Consider the following 17,443-nt stretch of genomic DNA (forward strand, 5'->3'; position numbering starts at 1 on the left):
AGATGAAACAGGTGTGTACCCCTTGTTTGGGGGGGGTGGTGGTTGATGGGGTGGGGGGGGGGGATGGTTTGGATGTTGCCTGAATGGATGGTAAGTGTACTTGTATCAGTGGGCCAGGTACACTTAGTACTTTTGCATTGGGTTGGATAAATTTGGTTTGCAGGCCATAGGTTGCCCACCCCAATTAAATCGTAAATAATAGAAAAATTTGCTCATGAATGTGTTGAATTGTGATTTGTTGGTTCGAAAATGCCTTGTGTGCAATGTTTCAAGAAGTGGCTTTTAAGAATTTCTTGGGGCAATATATTTCTCTGTTTACTTCAGTACTGTTACCTACTGTATATTGCAGTTGTATAGGATGACACTCGAATTTCCATCCAAAATGTTGGTTTGAACAATACCCTTTGAATAAGACAACTCCTCCTCCAAAAAAAAATCTGGCACTTACCACTGACCATTGGATGCTGTTGAAACAGATCACAAAACAAATGATCATTTAAAGGTTTAAACTTTATTTGGATATTTAAAAATAAACCACTGTCGGCTTCTGTAATAGGCTATTTAAAACCTGTACAGAGCCGACAGCAGTTGGACTGGACGGGTGGACTCCGTGGAGGAGTGCTGAGACTTCACAAATAATCAATGGGGCATGCGTAAGATTGCATTGGAGCCAGCAGGAAGATGGTGATTTTTTTTTTAAAAAAGGTGACATTTTAAAGTTTGAGGATTGTTCTATACAATGGCATATATGGTAAATGGAAAAATAAATGCAGCAGATGCTGGAAATCTGATTCAAAATCAGAAAATACTGGAAATATTCAGATTAATGGGAAGATGAACTTGAGATTTAATATTTCAGGTTGAAGATTCTTTCATCAAAACTAAAAATGGGTGGCTAGGAAATGAGGCTAAAAGAACTCGCTTGTGCTTTTCTAGTCTGAGCAGCTCTGACTTTATTTGGTTTTGAGGATTATCTGTTCAGTCACTTATGAATTCCCAGGAAATCAAATCTCCATAATAGACCTCTTTGAGATGTGATGCTAGTGAGTCCACCGCATTTGCTCCAGATTCTAGTACGCAGTCTGAGAGCAATCGAAAAATCTTAATTCCCCTAATATTTTCCTTGCATCCTATTCTCAATCATGCTCATCATTTCCACCCTTACCCTCCTGCCACCCAGCTACGTGGTTATAATCTGCTGGAGGAGCTCAGCAGATCAAACAACATCATTGGGAGAGAAGAAAACCTTTAAAGTCAACCTGCCCTTGAGGCTTCACAGAGGAGAGCCTTAATGAAGTGTTCCGACCTAAAACATCCACCATTCTTTTTCTCCCTTGCTGCTAAACCTGCTGAGGTCCTCCAGTAGATTTGTTTTTGGAAATTATTTCTTCAGTTAGGGTTTGAGTCATGTCAAAATGTGTAGAAAATGTATTTATCATAGCAGCTGGATAGTAATAAATCTTGTGCTCCAAGTGCAAAAAGAATAAATTGTTAACAGATTTAAAGAAATAATATAAGTAAACCTAGAGGATTCCTGGTACTGCATGCACCAAAATGATTTTTCGTGGACATTTCTGTGTAAAATTTATTGCATTGATTCTGTATAACTAACAACGATGGCTTTTGAGATTAACATCAACTTCCAGCAAGTATAAACCATTGGAGCATAGAATGGTTAGATGCAGAGAAACTCCTATCTGTGGTGTAGAATATGGGAATTTGTTAGAATTCTAGCCATTAGCTTTTGACTATTGAATTTCTATGCCGATGTTGATTCTCTCTTTCCCAGCTTAGCTCCAGGTTCCAGCATCTAGTTTCTTGAGCCTCCATTTTTATTTTTTTTTGATCTTAGGAATTCCATTCCTCTGGTTTGGTGGGGGGTGGGGCTTTAGATGTTTGGAAGCTGAATAAATGTAGGTCAGATTTTTGCACAGTAAGGAAAGCAGGGGAAGAATGTGAGTGTGAACTTGAGGTAAGTAATGGTCTTTCTGAACTGTTGCAGTCATGAGACTGCATGGCCGATTCCAGTGCTTATTTTTTTTATCCAAGATGTTAATTTACTAGCATTGGCTAGATGCCTCATTGTTTTATTAAAATAAAACAAATGGAAAGAAATAAGATTTGTACACATTATTAGACAATTTAAAAAAAGCTTAAACTGCAGTTGCTGGAAATCTGAAATAAAACAGTACTGAAACTAATTAGTCAATCAGGTGGCATCTAAGGATCAACTTTCAGGTTGTTCATGCGAGCTTCTTCAATTGTGCTAAAGGGCTGTTAACCTAACAGGTAAACTCTTTCTCATCCCACAGATATTGTGTGATCTGTTGAATATTTACTTTATTTTTGACTTTTTAACCTGCCAGAGGCTTTGCAGCCAAATGATTTGCTTTTTTTAAAAAAAAAAGCATCCATTTGTTTTGTTGTATAGTGAGATAAATTGTTAACAACACCTGGAGAGCTACACTTCTTTAGAACAAGTTATACTTGCAGTGGGTTCATTTATATTCAATAATAGATTTAAAAACTTAAATGCTAACACCTGATAGAATGGTGTTCCTTTAGCATTGGAATGAACTGTCAGTCTAGAAAATCTATTGTGTAGATCGAAATTTAAACCTATGGAATTTTGCCACCATCACGAAAATGCCATTGGCTTGAGCTGAAAGGAATAAAAATCAGACCCCAGAAATTTTTGTTCTCTTAAGATAGAGGCTGCAGATGTGATGCCTTGACTAGAAATGCTGATTTTTTTTTTTTGTAATGCCTTTTTGCCTCCACTTGTGCTACTTAACCATTTGAATGCCACCAGCATTGTTTTTATTCAAGGGTATTACTGTTGAACTATCAAGGAACCACTGTTTGGTGTCAAGATATGATACTTTCCAGTGTTGAAGAGTAAAACAGTGATTTAGCAAGGAATGTCTATGGGAGGGAACAAGTGAAGTCATCAGTGGGACTGGAACTTGTTTATTGTTCATTTCACGACAGTACTTAAACGGAATGGATCCAGTGCAGGTTTATTTCTTCAAGTGTTGACTTTATTCTGTTGCTTTTCAGACACGGACTGGTTCAGAAAGCCAGGAGCTATCTTTATCCTTGGTTGTAAAGGCTGAACCGAGAAAAACAGCAGATGAGCAGGCAACAGAACATTCGGGTGAGATTACTCTCTTTGCAGAGTTGCAGTGTTGAGTTCTGTTTAATACTTGCCAGCAACCTCATGGAGTTTTGGGTTGCTTGGGTCAGTAATGCAGTTGTTTTTGGACTGGCCTGCAGCAGACTCCGGTTTGGGTCCAAGAGTAGCTGTTTTTAAACCTCATTACTTTCCTTGTTTTCCCACATTCATTTTTCTCCTAATATAAAAATCTGACTTTTTAACATACCTGTACTTTGAGGAAAAATATGCTGCTAGAGTAAGTATGACGTTTGACAAATGACAGATCAGACAAAGATTGAAAACCTGGGATTAAAAAGTACTCATGATCTAGAAGGAGAACGTTTAGCCCAATAAATCTATGTTGCATCCCAAATCTATCTCATTGGTCCCATTTGTTCTGTCTCTCATCCCCCATCAAGTCCATCTTTGTTTTCTTACCATATGCCTACATTAATGGAACTGTACAAAGACCTCAACTTGAATACTTTTGGGACGTAGGATGAAACTGAAGTGCCTGGGTAAAACCTGTGTGATTATGGGGAGAAGTTCAAAACTCCACACCTTATTAGAGTTTACGATTGAGCCTGCAATACACAATGGTGCTGGAGAAATTCAGCAGATCATGCAGCACTCCTAGAAAGTAAAGGGTACCCAATGTTTTGGGCCTGAGCCCTTCGTCGAGGTATGAGCAAAAGAAACCACAGCGTGCCTGAATATAAAGATGTGGGGGAGGAAGGAAGGGGTAGTAGTGTGGGCTAACAGGTAAGAGATCATGGGTGGATACAGGTGGGAGTGTAGAAGAGGAATAAAAGCTGAGGTGGAAATGTATTGAGAAAGGTAAGGAGCATAGAAGCTGTTTTTGGGACAACTTATTCAAGATGGCTAAATTGCCTACCTAAGCTTGATTTTGGCCAAGAGGCTGAGAATTGCCTATGTTTGGCCCATATCCCTCCATATCCTTTTTGTCTGTATCTATTTCTTACCCATGTACCAATCAAAGTGTCTTTTTAGATGCTATAATTGTACCTACCTTTACCACTTCCTCTAGCAGCTCATTCCACAAACCTGCCACCTCCATGTTGGGGATGTTTTGTTTTTTTTGAGGGTGGGGAAGAAATGTTGTCTCTTGGGTCCCTGCTAAGTCTTTCTCTGCTTACCTTAAAATAATACCTTTTAGACTCCCCACCAGGGGAAAAATGTCTGTGATCATTCACTCCATCCATACACTTTCTGATTTTATGTACCTCTCAAAGAAAATCACCCCTCTGTCTCCTATACTCCAAGGAAAAAGGCCCCATCCTGTCTGACCTAAATATGCTTCAAGTCCTGGTAATGGTCTTTTCTTTCTCCTTTCCAGCTTAACAGCATCCTTCCTGTAGCTAGGTGACCAAAACAAGTTCCCAAGTGTGGACTCAGCAAGCATTTTGTATAGTTGTAACATGATGTCCCCACTCTTGTATCCAACACCCTGACAGATGATAGCAAGCATGGCAAGCACCTTCACAACCCAGTAATTTCTTCCTCTGCTTCCCACAATGTCCTAGGTTTCTCTTGGTCATGTCCAGGGATTTATCCATCTTTTACGTGCTTTAAGGCTGCCAGCACTGCTGGCTTTGTAAATGTAGGTATGTTTCAAATCCTTATTCGCTCTAGAGTTCCAAACTTTGGTGACCACCTTTGTGGTATTTAATTAATGTAAACTTTGGATAAACATAATATCGGGTTAAAATTCATACAAAAGCCAAATTCTGTAGGTGTCTGAAATGAAAGCAGAAAATATTGGAAAGGCTTGGCTGAGTATTTTGTAGGAAGGCATGTCCGGGCACCTACTTGGTTGGAACCGAGAGAGTCCAGGTTAGGCTACAATAAGGGTGAAGATATTGACTTGTGACTCATTTCCAATGTTATGCCTACTGTGTTAGACATCTAGTTGAATTAACCTTAAAGTAGTGAGCAGAATCTGGTATGAAGCAGCCAAGTCCACCAGATGATGAGGTTTTAAAAATTGGTTTAGTGTCATTGGAATCTTTAGGGCTTTTGGGAGAGAGAAAAACTGTGGGTTTGGATTGTTCTCACAAAGAGACTGAAGCAATGTGTAGGGTGATGATTGAACTAGTGTTTCATCAGCCTCTGTACTTTGACGATTAAATTCTACTTTGTCTCATGCTGTATGAGAATGCTGCTTAGTCTACTCATACAATTCTGGAGCAGGGGAAGGTTTGCACCTTAGTCATGCAGTGAAAAGCCAAAGCTGTTTCTGATTTAGGAGGGATCCTTTTGCTGTATTTATTACCTTGCTACACATTTGGGATACTTACCAACCTCTTGAATTAATTTGCAGCCATAATGATGAGTGAAGCTGATAACATGAAGAACTGCAGAGAAAAGCTTAATAAATCGCAGAGCACGAGGATTGCTTCCCAACTTTCAACTGAATCTTCTAATGCTAATCTGGATAAGTCGCTTGCTAAAGCATCTCCGACTAAAATGAGTGCAAAATTGGCCAACATGAAACGTAAAGAAGAGTTGATAAAGGTAACAACAAAACCAGTCCAAGAAAAAAGAATTTCACCAAGGAAGAAGGCTTCTTCAAAGAATGGAGAAACAAGGGTTTCTCCCAAAAAGGAAGAAAAAACACTTTTTTCAAAGAAAGAAGAAAAAAAAGTTTCTCCAAAGAAGGAGCAAACGGTTTCACCAAACACAAAGGAAAAAATATCCCCAAATAAACCTGAGGTGGGAGGCATTTTGTGTTTTTTTTTTGTCAGGCGTGTGTTTTGTTATTTTGCATTGTGACTTGCATCAGATTAGAGTGAAAATGACACTTCCTGACTAATGAACTTTCTTTAGCCTGGCTCTTACCTACCTTGTCAGTACAGATTAAAAATAAATTGGATTGAAGATCAGATACACTTGAGGCATCAGGTTTACTAACACTGTTCCATTGGAAAACCTTCCACTACATTACCACAAATTGAAAGTTTTGTCACTCAGTATATTTTTTAAAGTAGATTACAGATTTGAAATAGGTCATATGCATTAAGTAGTAGGCTATTGAGATGTGCAGACAAAGGGATTTAGGAGTGATGGTAAATAGTACCCTCAAGGCTGATACTCAGGTGGATGGTGTGGTGAAGAAGGCATTTGGAATGTTGGCCTTCATAAATCAGAGTATTGAATTCAAGAGTAGGGAGGTTGTGATGAAATTGTACAAGGCATTGGTGAGGCCAAATTTGGAGTACTGTGTACAGTTTTGGTCATCAAATTATAGGAAAGATATAAACAAAATAGAGAGAGTGCAGAGAAGGTTCACGGGAATGTTGACAGGATTTCAGGGTCTGAGTTACAGGGAAAGGTTGTGCAGACTGGGGCTTTTTTTCACTGGAGCGTAGAAGATTGAGGGGGGACTTGATAGAGGTGTTTAAGATTTTAAAAGGGACAGACAGAGTAAACGTGGATAGGCTTTTTCAATTAAGAGTGGGGGAGATTCAAACTAGAGGGCATGGTTTAAGATTGAAGGGGGAAAATTATAAGGGGAACATGAGGGGAAATTTCTTTACGCAAAGGGTGGTAGGGATGTGGAATGTGCTTCCGGCAGATGTAGTTGAGGCGGGATCATTGATTACATTTAAGGATAGACTGGATCGTTACATGGAGGAGAGGACTGGAGGGGTACGGACCGGGTGCTGGTCAGTGGGACTAGGAGGGTGGGAATTTGTTACGGCATGGAATAGTAGGGCCGAACTGGCCTGTTCTATGCTGTAAGTGGTTATATAGTTATATGGGTGGTGAAGTGGCAAAAACCAAAAAAAAACTGGTATTGCATCCATTCTTTAAACATAGTACTGTATTTATCTTAGCCTTTCTAAATCTCCAACCTTTAAAGTTGGATAATTTAGTTTCATGAGACCAAAGATTTATTAAATGGACATGGGTCAAAAATAACCAATTCAGATTATGGAAGTGTCTTAATAACAACCTGTTGACAAATGTTGCATCTTCTGGCTGGGTAGTTTGAGTATAAAGACTTGAAGAATGTGTTTAATTTGTGGTTGTTTTACTTTATGGTGCCATTGAAAGCATTAAAGCAGCAATGAATAACTTTTATTCATAATCCTGGTGAGATAGTTTTGTATTTTGATCATTTCTGCTGAGCGAGTTCTATTTGCATTTTGTTTCTTTAGCCCAATAGTCCCGAGAGCGCTGAAAAGAAGCGGCAAAATTATTTGGCCTATCGCAGCTTTCTAAATCGTGATGGACCACGAGCTTTGGGGTCAAAAGAAATTCCTCAGGTACAATGGCAGCAAAATGTTGTTCAATGAGGAAATGTCTGAAACCCACTGGAGGGAGGTTACTTATACAAGCTATTCATTAATATTGATAAAATAATTTTTAAAATGCATAATTTTGCAAGCTTCCATATGTAATTAGCCAATTATATTACAATATATTACAATGATTTGCTGTAATAAATTTGGTTCTGTTTAATTTTTTTGATAATGTGGTATTCAGTGTGTTGGGAAATTGCAGAATATCTCTTTTGTAGCTTTAGTAGTAACTGATACTTGCTGAAGAACAGACTTAAAACTGGTGTGTTTATATTAAAAAAAGAACAATCAAACATTCTTTTCTTCTATGCAAGCTGGTATAGTGATGACTTGATGGCTTTCTTTCACAATTGGTAATTAGTTTTTTTTTACAGATTGAAGGAAATTAGTGAATTAGTATATTATGTATAGTAATGTATTGGTAATGGGGAAAATGATCACTGTCCCTGGGGAGATGGGCAGGCAGATGATACATTTCTATGTCAAATATAAAAGAAACATTTAATGGAAAGCTTGAAACCTTGCTGGAGCAGGAATATTAAATCAGCAAGCTGTAACACTGCTAAAGGCAGAGCTGCTGAAATAAATGTTGTCCACACCAAGCAAGTAAACCAATAACTGCTGTTTATTCAAACCACGCGCGTTTCTTTTTAGAGGAGGTGACAGGCTCACAGGAGTGATGTCATAATGCTGCTGTGAGGCCTGGCCGTTCCCCTGGCAATGCGCTGCTGCAGCCTGGAACTTCTGCGTGGTGGGGTGGGGGGGGGGAAGCCCCAGTGCCCTGCTGCGCTGGCTCTTTGCAACAGCGATTCGGCCTGTCATGTGTGGGGCTGACCCGGCCGGCTACAAAGTGTTTTATTCCATAACAATTAAACTGAAAATTCATAGTAAAGGTGGCAGTTAGCGTAACACTAGTACCTGGGTTCAAATCCGGCATTGTCTGTGAGGTGTTTGTACATTCTCCCCGTGACCTGCATGGTTTCTCTTTGAGTGCTCCAGTTTCCTCCCACCCCTCCAAAACCTATGGGGTTGGTAGGTTAATTGGGTCTAATTGGATGACAATCTGAGGCACCTGCAAGCTCACACCAAGACACAAGAGCAACTTGTCCGTGAACTACTCTTTGCAGACGATGCCGCTTTAGTTGCCCATTCAGAGCCAGCTTTTCAGCGCTTGACATCGTGTTTTGTGGAAACTGCCAAAATGTTTGGCCTGGAAGTCAGCCTGAAGAAAACTGAGGTCCTCCATCAGCCAGCTCCCCACCATGACTACCAGCCCCCCCACATCTCCATCAGGCACACAAAACTCAAAATGGTCAACCAGTTTACCTATCTCGGCTGCACCATTTCATCGGATGCAAGGATCGACAACGAGATAGACAACAGACACGCCAAGGCAAATAGCGCCTGGCAAAAAGAGTCTGGAAAAACAACCAACTGAAAAACCTCACAAAGATTAATGTATACAGAGCCGTTGTCATACCCACACTCCTGTTCGGCTCTGAATCATGGGTCCTTTACCGGCATCACCTACGGCTCCTAGAACGCTTCGACCAGTGTTGTCTCCGCTCCATCCTCAACATTCATTGGAGTGACTTCATCTCCAACATCGAAGTACTCGAGATGGCAGAGGCCTACAGCATCGAATCCACGCTGCTGAAGATCAAACTGCGCTGTGTAGGTCACGTCTCCAGAATGGAGGACCATCGCCTTCCCAAGATCGTGTTGTATGGCGAGCTCTCCACTGGCCACCGTGACAGAGGTGCACCAAAGAAGAGGTAGAAGTACTGCCTAAAGAAAGCTCTTGGTGCCTGCCACATTGACCACCGCCAGTGGGCTGATATCGCCTCAAACCGTGCATCTTTGCGCCTCACAGTTCGGCGGGCAGCAACCTCCTTTGAAGACCGCAGAGCCCACCTCACTGTCAAAAGATAAAGGAGGAAAAACCCAACACCCAACCCCAACCAACCAATTTTCCCTTGCAACCGTGTCTGCCTGTCCCGCATCAGACTTGTCAGCCACAAACGAGCCTGCAGCTGACGTGGACTTTACCCCTCCATAAATCTTCGTTCGCGAAGCCAAGCCAAAGAAAGATCATAACAATTTAAAATCAAATTGCTTTCTTTCCCTTTTTAATCACTTGTTTTAATTCAAATGCCTGGGCAATTTATCACTGCATAGCAATGTTTTGTGATCCCATTTTGGGTTGAATGTCTCCAGCCAATTGGGAGAATTGCTATCACTGGGGATAGTAAAACCATTTGTATTGATCTCGAACTGAGCCTGCTCTTGGTATGATATTCATTCCCAATACATTGGTCAATAGCTGACTGAGTTGATAATTAAAATGTTATTGGCAATCAAGACTTGTTAAAGACTCTGCTTTTTAGCATTCATTTGCCCTAACAGAATAGAACAGAGAACACTACATCACAGTACAGGTTCTTTAGCCCTCGATGTTGTGCCAACCCATATTCCTTTTTTTTAAAAAAAAAGTAAACTCTTCTCACCCATAATTCTCTATTTTTCTTTCATCCATGTGCCTGTCTTAGTCTCTTAAATGCCCCTAATGTTTCAGCAGCCATCTTCCCTGGCAAGGCATTCCAGGAACCCATAACTCTGTATATAATTTAAAAAAAACTTACTCCTGATGTCTCCCCTTAACTTTGTACATATGTCTTCTGGGTTTTGCTATTTCCTGCTCTGGGAAACAGATGATGGCTGTCCACCCTACCTATGCTCCTAGGGCCAAAGAGAACTCAAAGATCTAGCTACTGCCCCAGCTATCTCTACTCTCATTTCCCACAGCAGCCTGGGGAATATCGCGTCGGCCCCTGGGACTTAGGAATCTTAATGTTTTTTTAAGAAGATCCAACACTTTCTCTTCCTAATCTCCACATTGTTCAGCACATAGGCCTGTCTCTTTCAAACTCGCCCTAATCTAGGTTCTTGTGAATACTGAACCAAAGTATTCATTTAGGACCTCCTCTGCCTCCAGGTACACACAGCCTTCTTTAGTGGCTCCACCTTCATTCTTGTCATCCTTCTGTTTTTAACCTGCGTATAGAACCCCTTGGGGTTACTACATGCCAAAGCCTTCTCATACCCCCTTCAAGCTCTCCTAAGCCTTCCTGGCTACCATTTATTTTGCACAAGTCCTTTCTGTTTTCTGCTTCCTATATCTAACGTGCTTTCTTTCTCTTGACTAGTTGCCTTACCTGTTTTGTCATCCACGGTTCCCTTTTCCTACCATTTTTGTCGCAGTAGGAGAAACCTGTCCCGAACCCTCTGACTACCTTTGTTTTGTCTCCTGCCTGTCCTTCCTCACCAACACTTTTGTCCTTGTACCTTAATCTCTGTTCTCATATTCTGATTCCCACCCCCCTGCCAAACTAGTTTAAGCCCTCCCCAACAGCTCTAGTAAAGCTGCCTGCCAGGATATTAGGTCCCACCCCCCCAGTTAAGATGCAGCCTGTCCTTCTTGTACAGGTTAGACTTCCTCAGAAGAGATCGCAATGATACAGAAATTTGAACCCCTGCACCACCTCTTCAGTCATGCATTCATCTGCCATAAACTTCCTGTTCTTACCCCCTCCGACACATTGTATAGGCAGCAATCCTAAGATTACCTCCCTTGAGATCCTGCTTTTTAACCTCTTTCCTAACTCCCTATATTCCCTCTTCAGGACATCATCCCTACTCCTATCTGTGACATCTTGCTGCTCACCCACCACCTCCAGAATGCTATGAATTTGATCAGAGATGCCCCTGACCCTGGCACCTGGGAGGCAGCATAGCATCACTAAACCTCCTATCTGCTCTTTTAGCCAATAAGTCCCCAATTACCATAGCTCTCCTCTTCTCCCCACCTTTCTGAGCCGAGGGGCCGGAGATGTGAATATGCTGGAGTTAGTCATTGCAGACAATGTTTATTGAAAAGTTATTGACCTGGAACATTCAACTCTTTCTTCATTGATATTGGCAGTGGCTTGGTGGCTTAGTTAATCGCTTGCCTAGGCTGGAGAGTGGAATTGGTTGCATTAGGTCTTCTCAGCTGATGGAGACACAATAGATGAATGTTCTCTTCCTCTGCCATAATTTGAAATGTTTCTGTTATTTAGCATTTGTCATTCTAGTTTGTCTCATAGACCCAGGTAGTGATGGCAAATCTCTCTAATTAAAAGACCAGATGGGTTTTTGGTTCCATTGCCATCAAAACTAATACTTTTATACAATATTTAAATTGTTGGTTGCTGTGATGAGATGAACTAGTGTCCCCTGATCATTAGCCAAGTCCTCTCGATTAGCCATTCTCAACTTTTTATTTGGCTTTGACCTCTTTGGGACTGATCAAAGTTGATGTACTCCCTTCCCTGTGAAGCAGTCAAGTTTAGTTGGTTTGGTTCCTACTGACTACATAAAAGCATAATTTTCAGTCTGTGCCCCCCACCCCTAAATGTGCTGTGCCTCCTTGTTTGGTGGTTGGGGGGGGGAGAGGAAAAGAGGATGGTGGCATGAGAATGGATGCTCAGATTACTTGTCTTTTTGCTGTAGAGATGAGAGAGCTGTTGCTACTTGTTTATCAACTGCTGTATTTGTCAAATTTATATTTCTGTAATACTTGTTTGTATCTGTGAGTTAAAGATTGACACTTGAAGCTCAATCACAAATTTTTAAGAATGGAAGATCTCATTTCATCTCATCTTTTGGTTTCACTGCCCTTTTTATAGATTGTGTTGAACTTGTGCGAATCAATAACTTTTTTTGAATATTTTATTTTTAATTTTCTAAAGATGTGTAAATCCAATAAACAAAATATAACCTTCTCTTTCCACATAATATGATTTACAGAGTCCTTGTTTCCTTCTCTTTACTCCTTCCCCTCTCTATCCCTTAAATTATACAAAAGCTAGAGACAATAATCCTCCTCAAGGCAAGAGGACCCAGGTATTTAATATAAACACATCGTCTGCGCCACGTTTCCCATTTCATACTCTTGTTCCTTTGCCTGCTGGGACAGATTTTTTTCTTTTTCAGGGAGTGGGTTATGAATTATACCTATGCACCTATATGCCTCAGATACAGTTGCCACACTTCATTGAATGTGTCATATCTTTTCTGTAAATTGTAAGTGATTTTCTCCAGGGGAATGCAACTGTATTTCTGTATTCCATCATGCTATATCTAGCTGGGAGTCAGATTTCCACATAACCACTAGACACTTCCTGGCTACTGACAAGGCGACCTTCACAAACAGAATCAGTAACATTCTTCAGAAAAACCTCACCTAGCGCAGCTCAAAATCATGGTTAGAATTTTTTTTTTTAAACTGTTCCTCCTTTACCTTCATTAACTGACTTGGTATCCACACTGCACATACAGGGAACTCTTGTGTTTTCCCCAATGCCATCTCCAAGATGCATTTCCTTTTTGATGTCTTCTTCCTTTCTTTTAAATGTTTTTACTGAGTTTAACATATAAACTGCATACAAACATTTTGAGGAAAACCTAACATGTCATGTCATATACATGCAAGTACGAAAAAAAATGGATGGGTTCTACATTAGACAGTTCTTTAATCACATGAAAAATAACTTATTGAATTAATCTGTGATAACCATGTTAAAACTCATATTTGCCAAATTAATCCAAATGATGTCTTCCAACCAGGTCTTCTATTTCTAACATCCAAGTTCCTATATACTCCCATAAATGATGGGCTTTTTTTTTTTTTTGTTGCATTTTTGTACTTCAAAAACATCTGGTGGAAGATGGTTCTTCTTTCCTAGCTTTTAATCTATTGCCTTACTCTGTTATGTCACCTTTTTAACATTGTAAGGATCTCTTGCATAGAGTGGTTAGTATTTTCTCCTTTAAAATAGCTGTACAAATTCTTGTCATTTAAGGGAGCTGAAAACTGCTTGGAAGGACTTTCATTCGTCATCACAGGAGTCCTGGAATCCATGGAACGTGATGATGCCAGATCTTTAATTGAGCGTTATGGAGGGAAGTTGACTGGAAATGTCAGTAAGAAGACAAATTACCTGGTGACTGGTCGAGACAGTGGGCGATCAAAATTGGACAAAGTAAGTATCTGTTGACAGCAAATAATTGTGTGAACACTTTCTTAAATTTTGGGAGCTGCATTTGATGCCACTAGTTGTTTAATATTGTTGATAATTGATGTTGGTGATCTCTAATCATATAAAACTGGGTGTCACAGTTTAATCACAAAGGGGGAAATGGGATGTGGGTGTTAACTTCATTGTGACTTGAACAAATTTGAGTGATATTACCCTGTTCCTTCCTGAAAGCATTAAATATGTAATTTATTCATAAATTTTCATTTCAATTAAACAGTGCTTTATTTCATTTAATAAAAATGATTTAGGCAGAAAGTTTTGGAACAAAACAAATTGATGAAGATGGACTGTTGGATCTGATTCGTAGAATGCCAGGGAAGAGGTCCAAGTATGAGATTGCAGCTGAAGAGGAGGTCAGTTTTGAAGAGAGAAAATACTTTCTATTTTGTATCTTGCAAGGGGACATGATACCAAAATCCATGGATGCTCAAGTCCATTATTACATGGGTAAATTAAGCAAGCAAATGATCAGGCAGGAGCGGTAACCTTCTGCCACTTTTTACCCTGACCAACTATGGGGCAAAGTTGCAAGTGCTCTCTCCATGAATGAGGCTCTTGCTACTTCAAACATGTTGAAACATTCTGCTGGGCAGCGTTAAGCGGTGAGTGTTCAGCGTTACACACTTTGTTTGTTGCTGATGAAAGTTCCATTTCTGGTTTACTAAGAATTGGTTTTCACTTCAACTGTAGCAACAACTATTTATTGAAACCCTGATTTAGTGTGACCCCGCTTTGCAATGAGATTTTGTGGACCCCAACAATCGCGTTATACTGGGGCTGCACTGTATATCCCATTGTTTCCAAAACTGCTGAGTTTCTCCAGCACTTTTGTATTTTGCACTACAATCACAGCATCTGCAGACTTTCCTGTTTAACTTCCCAGATTCCATCATGCCTTAACTGCTTTCAATGAGGCTCTTGCTCAGTTTCTCTTAGATTTTTCTGGTTTTGTAGATGAATTGATTGAAATTGATCTCTATACCTTGGGATAACTTGATTAATTTGGGGCACGTGGGACATGTTCAGCTGAAGGCTCTCTCTGAAGTTGCTTATTCTTAAGTGACGTTGTCCATTTTTCAAACCCCTCTCTGTCATGCTTTTTCTATCTATGCATGGTTGCCTTTGTGTGGAGCCAAAGGAAATGCACAAGGTTTGAAATGCTTGTCTGCATGTCTCTGACTCTAAATATTGAGAGAGTGTCGTATCTCTGTTAAAGCAAAGCTCATGTATTTGAAATGCAGAGTAAAGATAAAGTTTTTGGTCATATTGTGCCTGTCCTCTTGGATTCTAAAAAAATTCTTGAACAGATGTGGTTGCATTTTAAGAGAAATGAATGCAAAAGATCAAGTTGTTGGACAGTAAATGCACTGAAAAGTCCTTGGCCCCTGATCTGGGGATTTTATAAGGAAATGGCTATTAAAACTCAAATGTTTGTCCCAAATCCTTTAAGGATAAGACAAAGGCTTTGGTAAAAGGGAGAATTGCAGAATTCATTTTAAAGGAGAAAAACTATAGATAAGTGCTGGGAAGGAACCAGCATTATTAGCAGAAATGTTGTTTAAAAGTGAACGTAGAAATTGGTTGAAACCAACTGTGTACAGATTTGGATCAAAGTGGAAGGTGAGCAGTGGGTCTTTCTACTTAAAAGTGGGAATAGAGGCAAAACTTGGAATGCATGACCTTGGTAATATTTGGACTTGAATAGAAACTGGATGATATTAAGTAGAATAACTGCATTTGGTAAGGAGCTGCTCTGCTGAGTGGCAGGAATCATTTAAATTGAGCTGGTAATGCAAAGGTAACTGGTATGCTGTAATCTGTAACAGAGGAAATGGATTTGAGGGGGACTGGTATATTTACTGATGAAGCCATGAATAAAGTTTGAAATGGCAGTGATAAGACTAAATAGGATCTTGATTAAAAGAAAGAAAGTACAAATTTGATTTTTGTACTTGAGAAGCGGCACAGTTGACGTAGCAGTTAATGCAATGCATTTACAGCATCAGCGATCGGGACCATGGTTAACATCCTGTGCAGTCTGTAACAAGTTTGTAGGTTCACCTAGTGTCTGCATGGGTTTCCCTGGGGGCTCTGGTTTCCTCCCACCATTCGAAACTTTCTGGGGATGGAGGTTAATTGGATGCAAAGTGGGCAGCATGGACTCATAGGCCAATATAGCTTGTTAACTGTACTGTATGTCTAAATTTAAAATTAAAAAATTTAAATTTTAAATTTAAATTCTGGCTTAGGTCCACATGATGTGCCAATTATTGTAAATTACAGAAATAACATGATGCCTGAGAGAAAGGAGCTCAATATATAATATCTGAAATTTTACTTGAGGCTGTGTAAACTGTAAATTATTTAATTCAACCCTTGTTGCTGTTTATCTAGAACCCTGTTTTGTTCATCAAGTCCCAATGTTCATTTCTTGTGATGTTCTGTAAAGTCTACACACACTCATACACATTAAACTCATCTCTGTTCTGTGGTTGTTTACAGTCATGTTTCATCACCAAAGACTAAAATTCTGCACCCTTACAAGTAAGAGTTACCCTGTGAATTAAGGAGGAAAAAATGTGGGCCATGCACACAGTCTCCAGATCTTTGCTTGAGCAGCAACTTTCTCTCCTCATAGTCATCTCTATTCGTGCTCTTTCATTTCCCTTTTTGGTGCCATAATTATAGAATGTTTGAGATACTTTATTGAATATCTATTAAAAGTACTGGTGTATGGGGGAGGGAGGGCACAGAGGAACAGACTGTTTCTCTCTCACCAGCAACCCCCCCCCCCAAAAAAAACACCATCACACAAATCCCTCATCACACCAACCTCTTCTGACCTAGGCTAATTATAGAATAATTGAAGTATACAGCACTGAAGCAGGATGTCACAAGCCACCTCATCCACCCTGACTGATGCCTAACCATGTTATTGCGATTTGTCTGTTTTAGACCTATCCCTCTAATCATTTCCAATCTAAGTATGTGTTCAAATGTCTTTTTAAAATATTTCAGTAGTATTTATCTCCACTATTTCCTCCAGCAGCTTATTCCAAATGTTCACCACCCTCTGTATGGAGTTCATCAAGTTTCTCCCTTTACACTTGTGACCTCTAGTTCTACAGCCCTCCCCAACCCTGTCCCACTCTGGGAGAAATATTCTGACTATCTATACTTATAATTTTGTAATCCTCGAAGGTTGCCTCCTGGGTTTCTACATTCTGGGGGTATCCAATCCAGTGGTCGCCTATCCAATCTTAGCCCTCCCTTCAGACAACATCTGGTAAATCTTCACTCTATTGCTATTGTGACGGATTATATTTTATATTGTATATAGGTATGTTTTTGAAAGAGAGAGATTTTGGGGTAGTGTAGGTCACAAATACTTCACAAAACAGGTCTCATTTAAAATGCAAGAGGTTTGCTAAAAGTGAGTCATGCAGGCACCAAGAGCCTTTGCAAAGACAATAAAACAAGGATACTGCTTTGGTAAAGAATAATTGCTTTGAAAACAACAGATGAACGGGCTTGGAAGATTGGGTCCAGTTCTACAATCTGTGGTTGCAGTTTGCTGTTCTAAGAAGGTCGTGTAGTTTTGCAAGAAGAGGGGGAGAGAGGAAAAACCAAACAGATTTTCTCTGTGAGAAAGAAAGAGAGAGAGAAAACTGGTTTCTGCAGTTATGGCAAGCTGGCAGCTTGTTGAAACCCCATTTTGGAGATGGGTTGAGAGTTCTGAGTTCAGCCTGTTGAAAACCCTTGTAGTCCATACAAGAGGAAATAGCTGGCTTGAGTGTTTCACCTGAAATAAGGGAAACAAA

General features: G+C 40.0%; 1 protein-coding gene across 9 annotated transcripts in view; it reads left to right on the top strand.

Annotated features, from left to right (window-relative positions):
- Nucleotides 1-17,443, top strand: part of rfc1 (replication factor C (activator 1) 1) — a 138,830-nt gene that overhangs the window by 30,671 nt on the left and 90,716 nt on the right. For all 9 annotated transcript variants that reach the window (XM_069924920.1, XM_069924921.1, XM_069924922.1 and 6 more), the window contains 5 exons: nt 3,061-3,157; nt 5,499-5,890; nt 7,339-7,446; nt 13,386-13,565; nt 13,871-13,975. In XM_069924920.1, the coding sequence (XP_069781021.1) occupies nt 3,061-3,157; nt 5,499-5,890; nt 7,339-7,446; nt 13,386-13,565; nt 13,871-13,975 (882 nt within the window). The remainder of the gene's footprint in view (nt 1-3,060; nt 3,158-5,498; nt 5,891-7,338; nt 7,447-13,385; nt 13,566-13,870; nt 13,976-17,443) is intronic.

Source organism: Narcine bancroftii, chromosome 3 (genome assembly GCF_036971445.1).
Source record: "Narcine bancroftii isolate sNarBan1 chromosome 3, sNarBan1.hap1, whole genome shotgun sequence".
NCBI lineage: Eukaryota > Metazoa > Chordata > Chondrichthyes > Torpediniformes > Narcinidae > Narcine > Narcine bancroftii.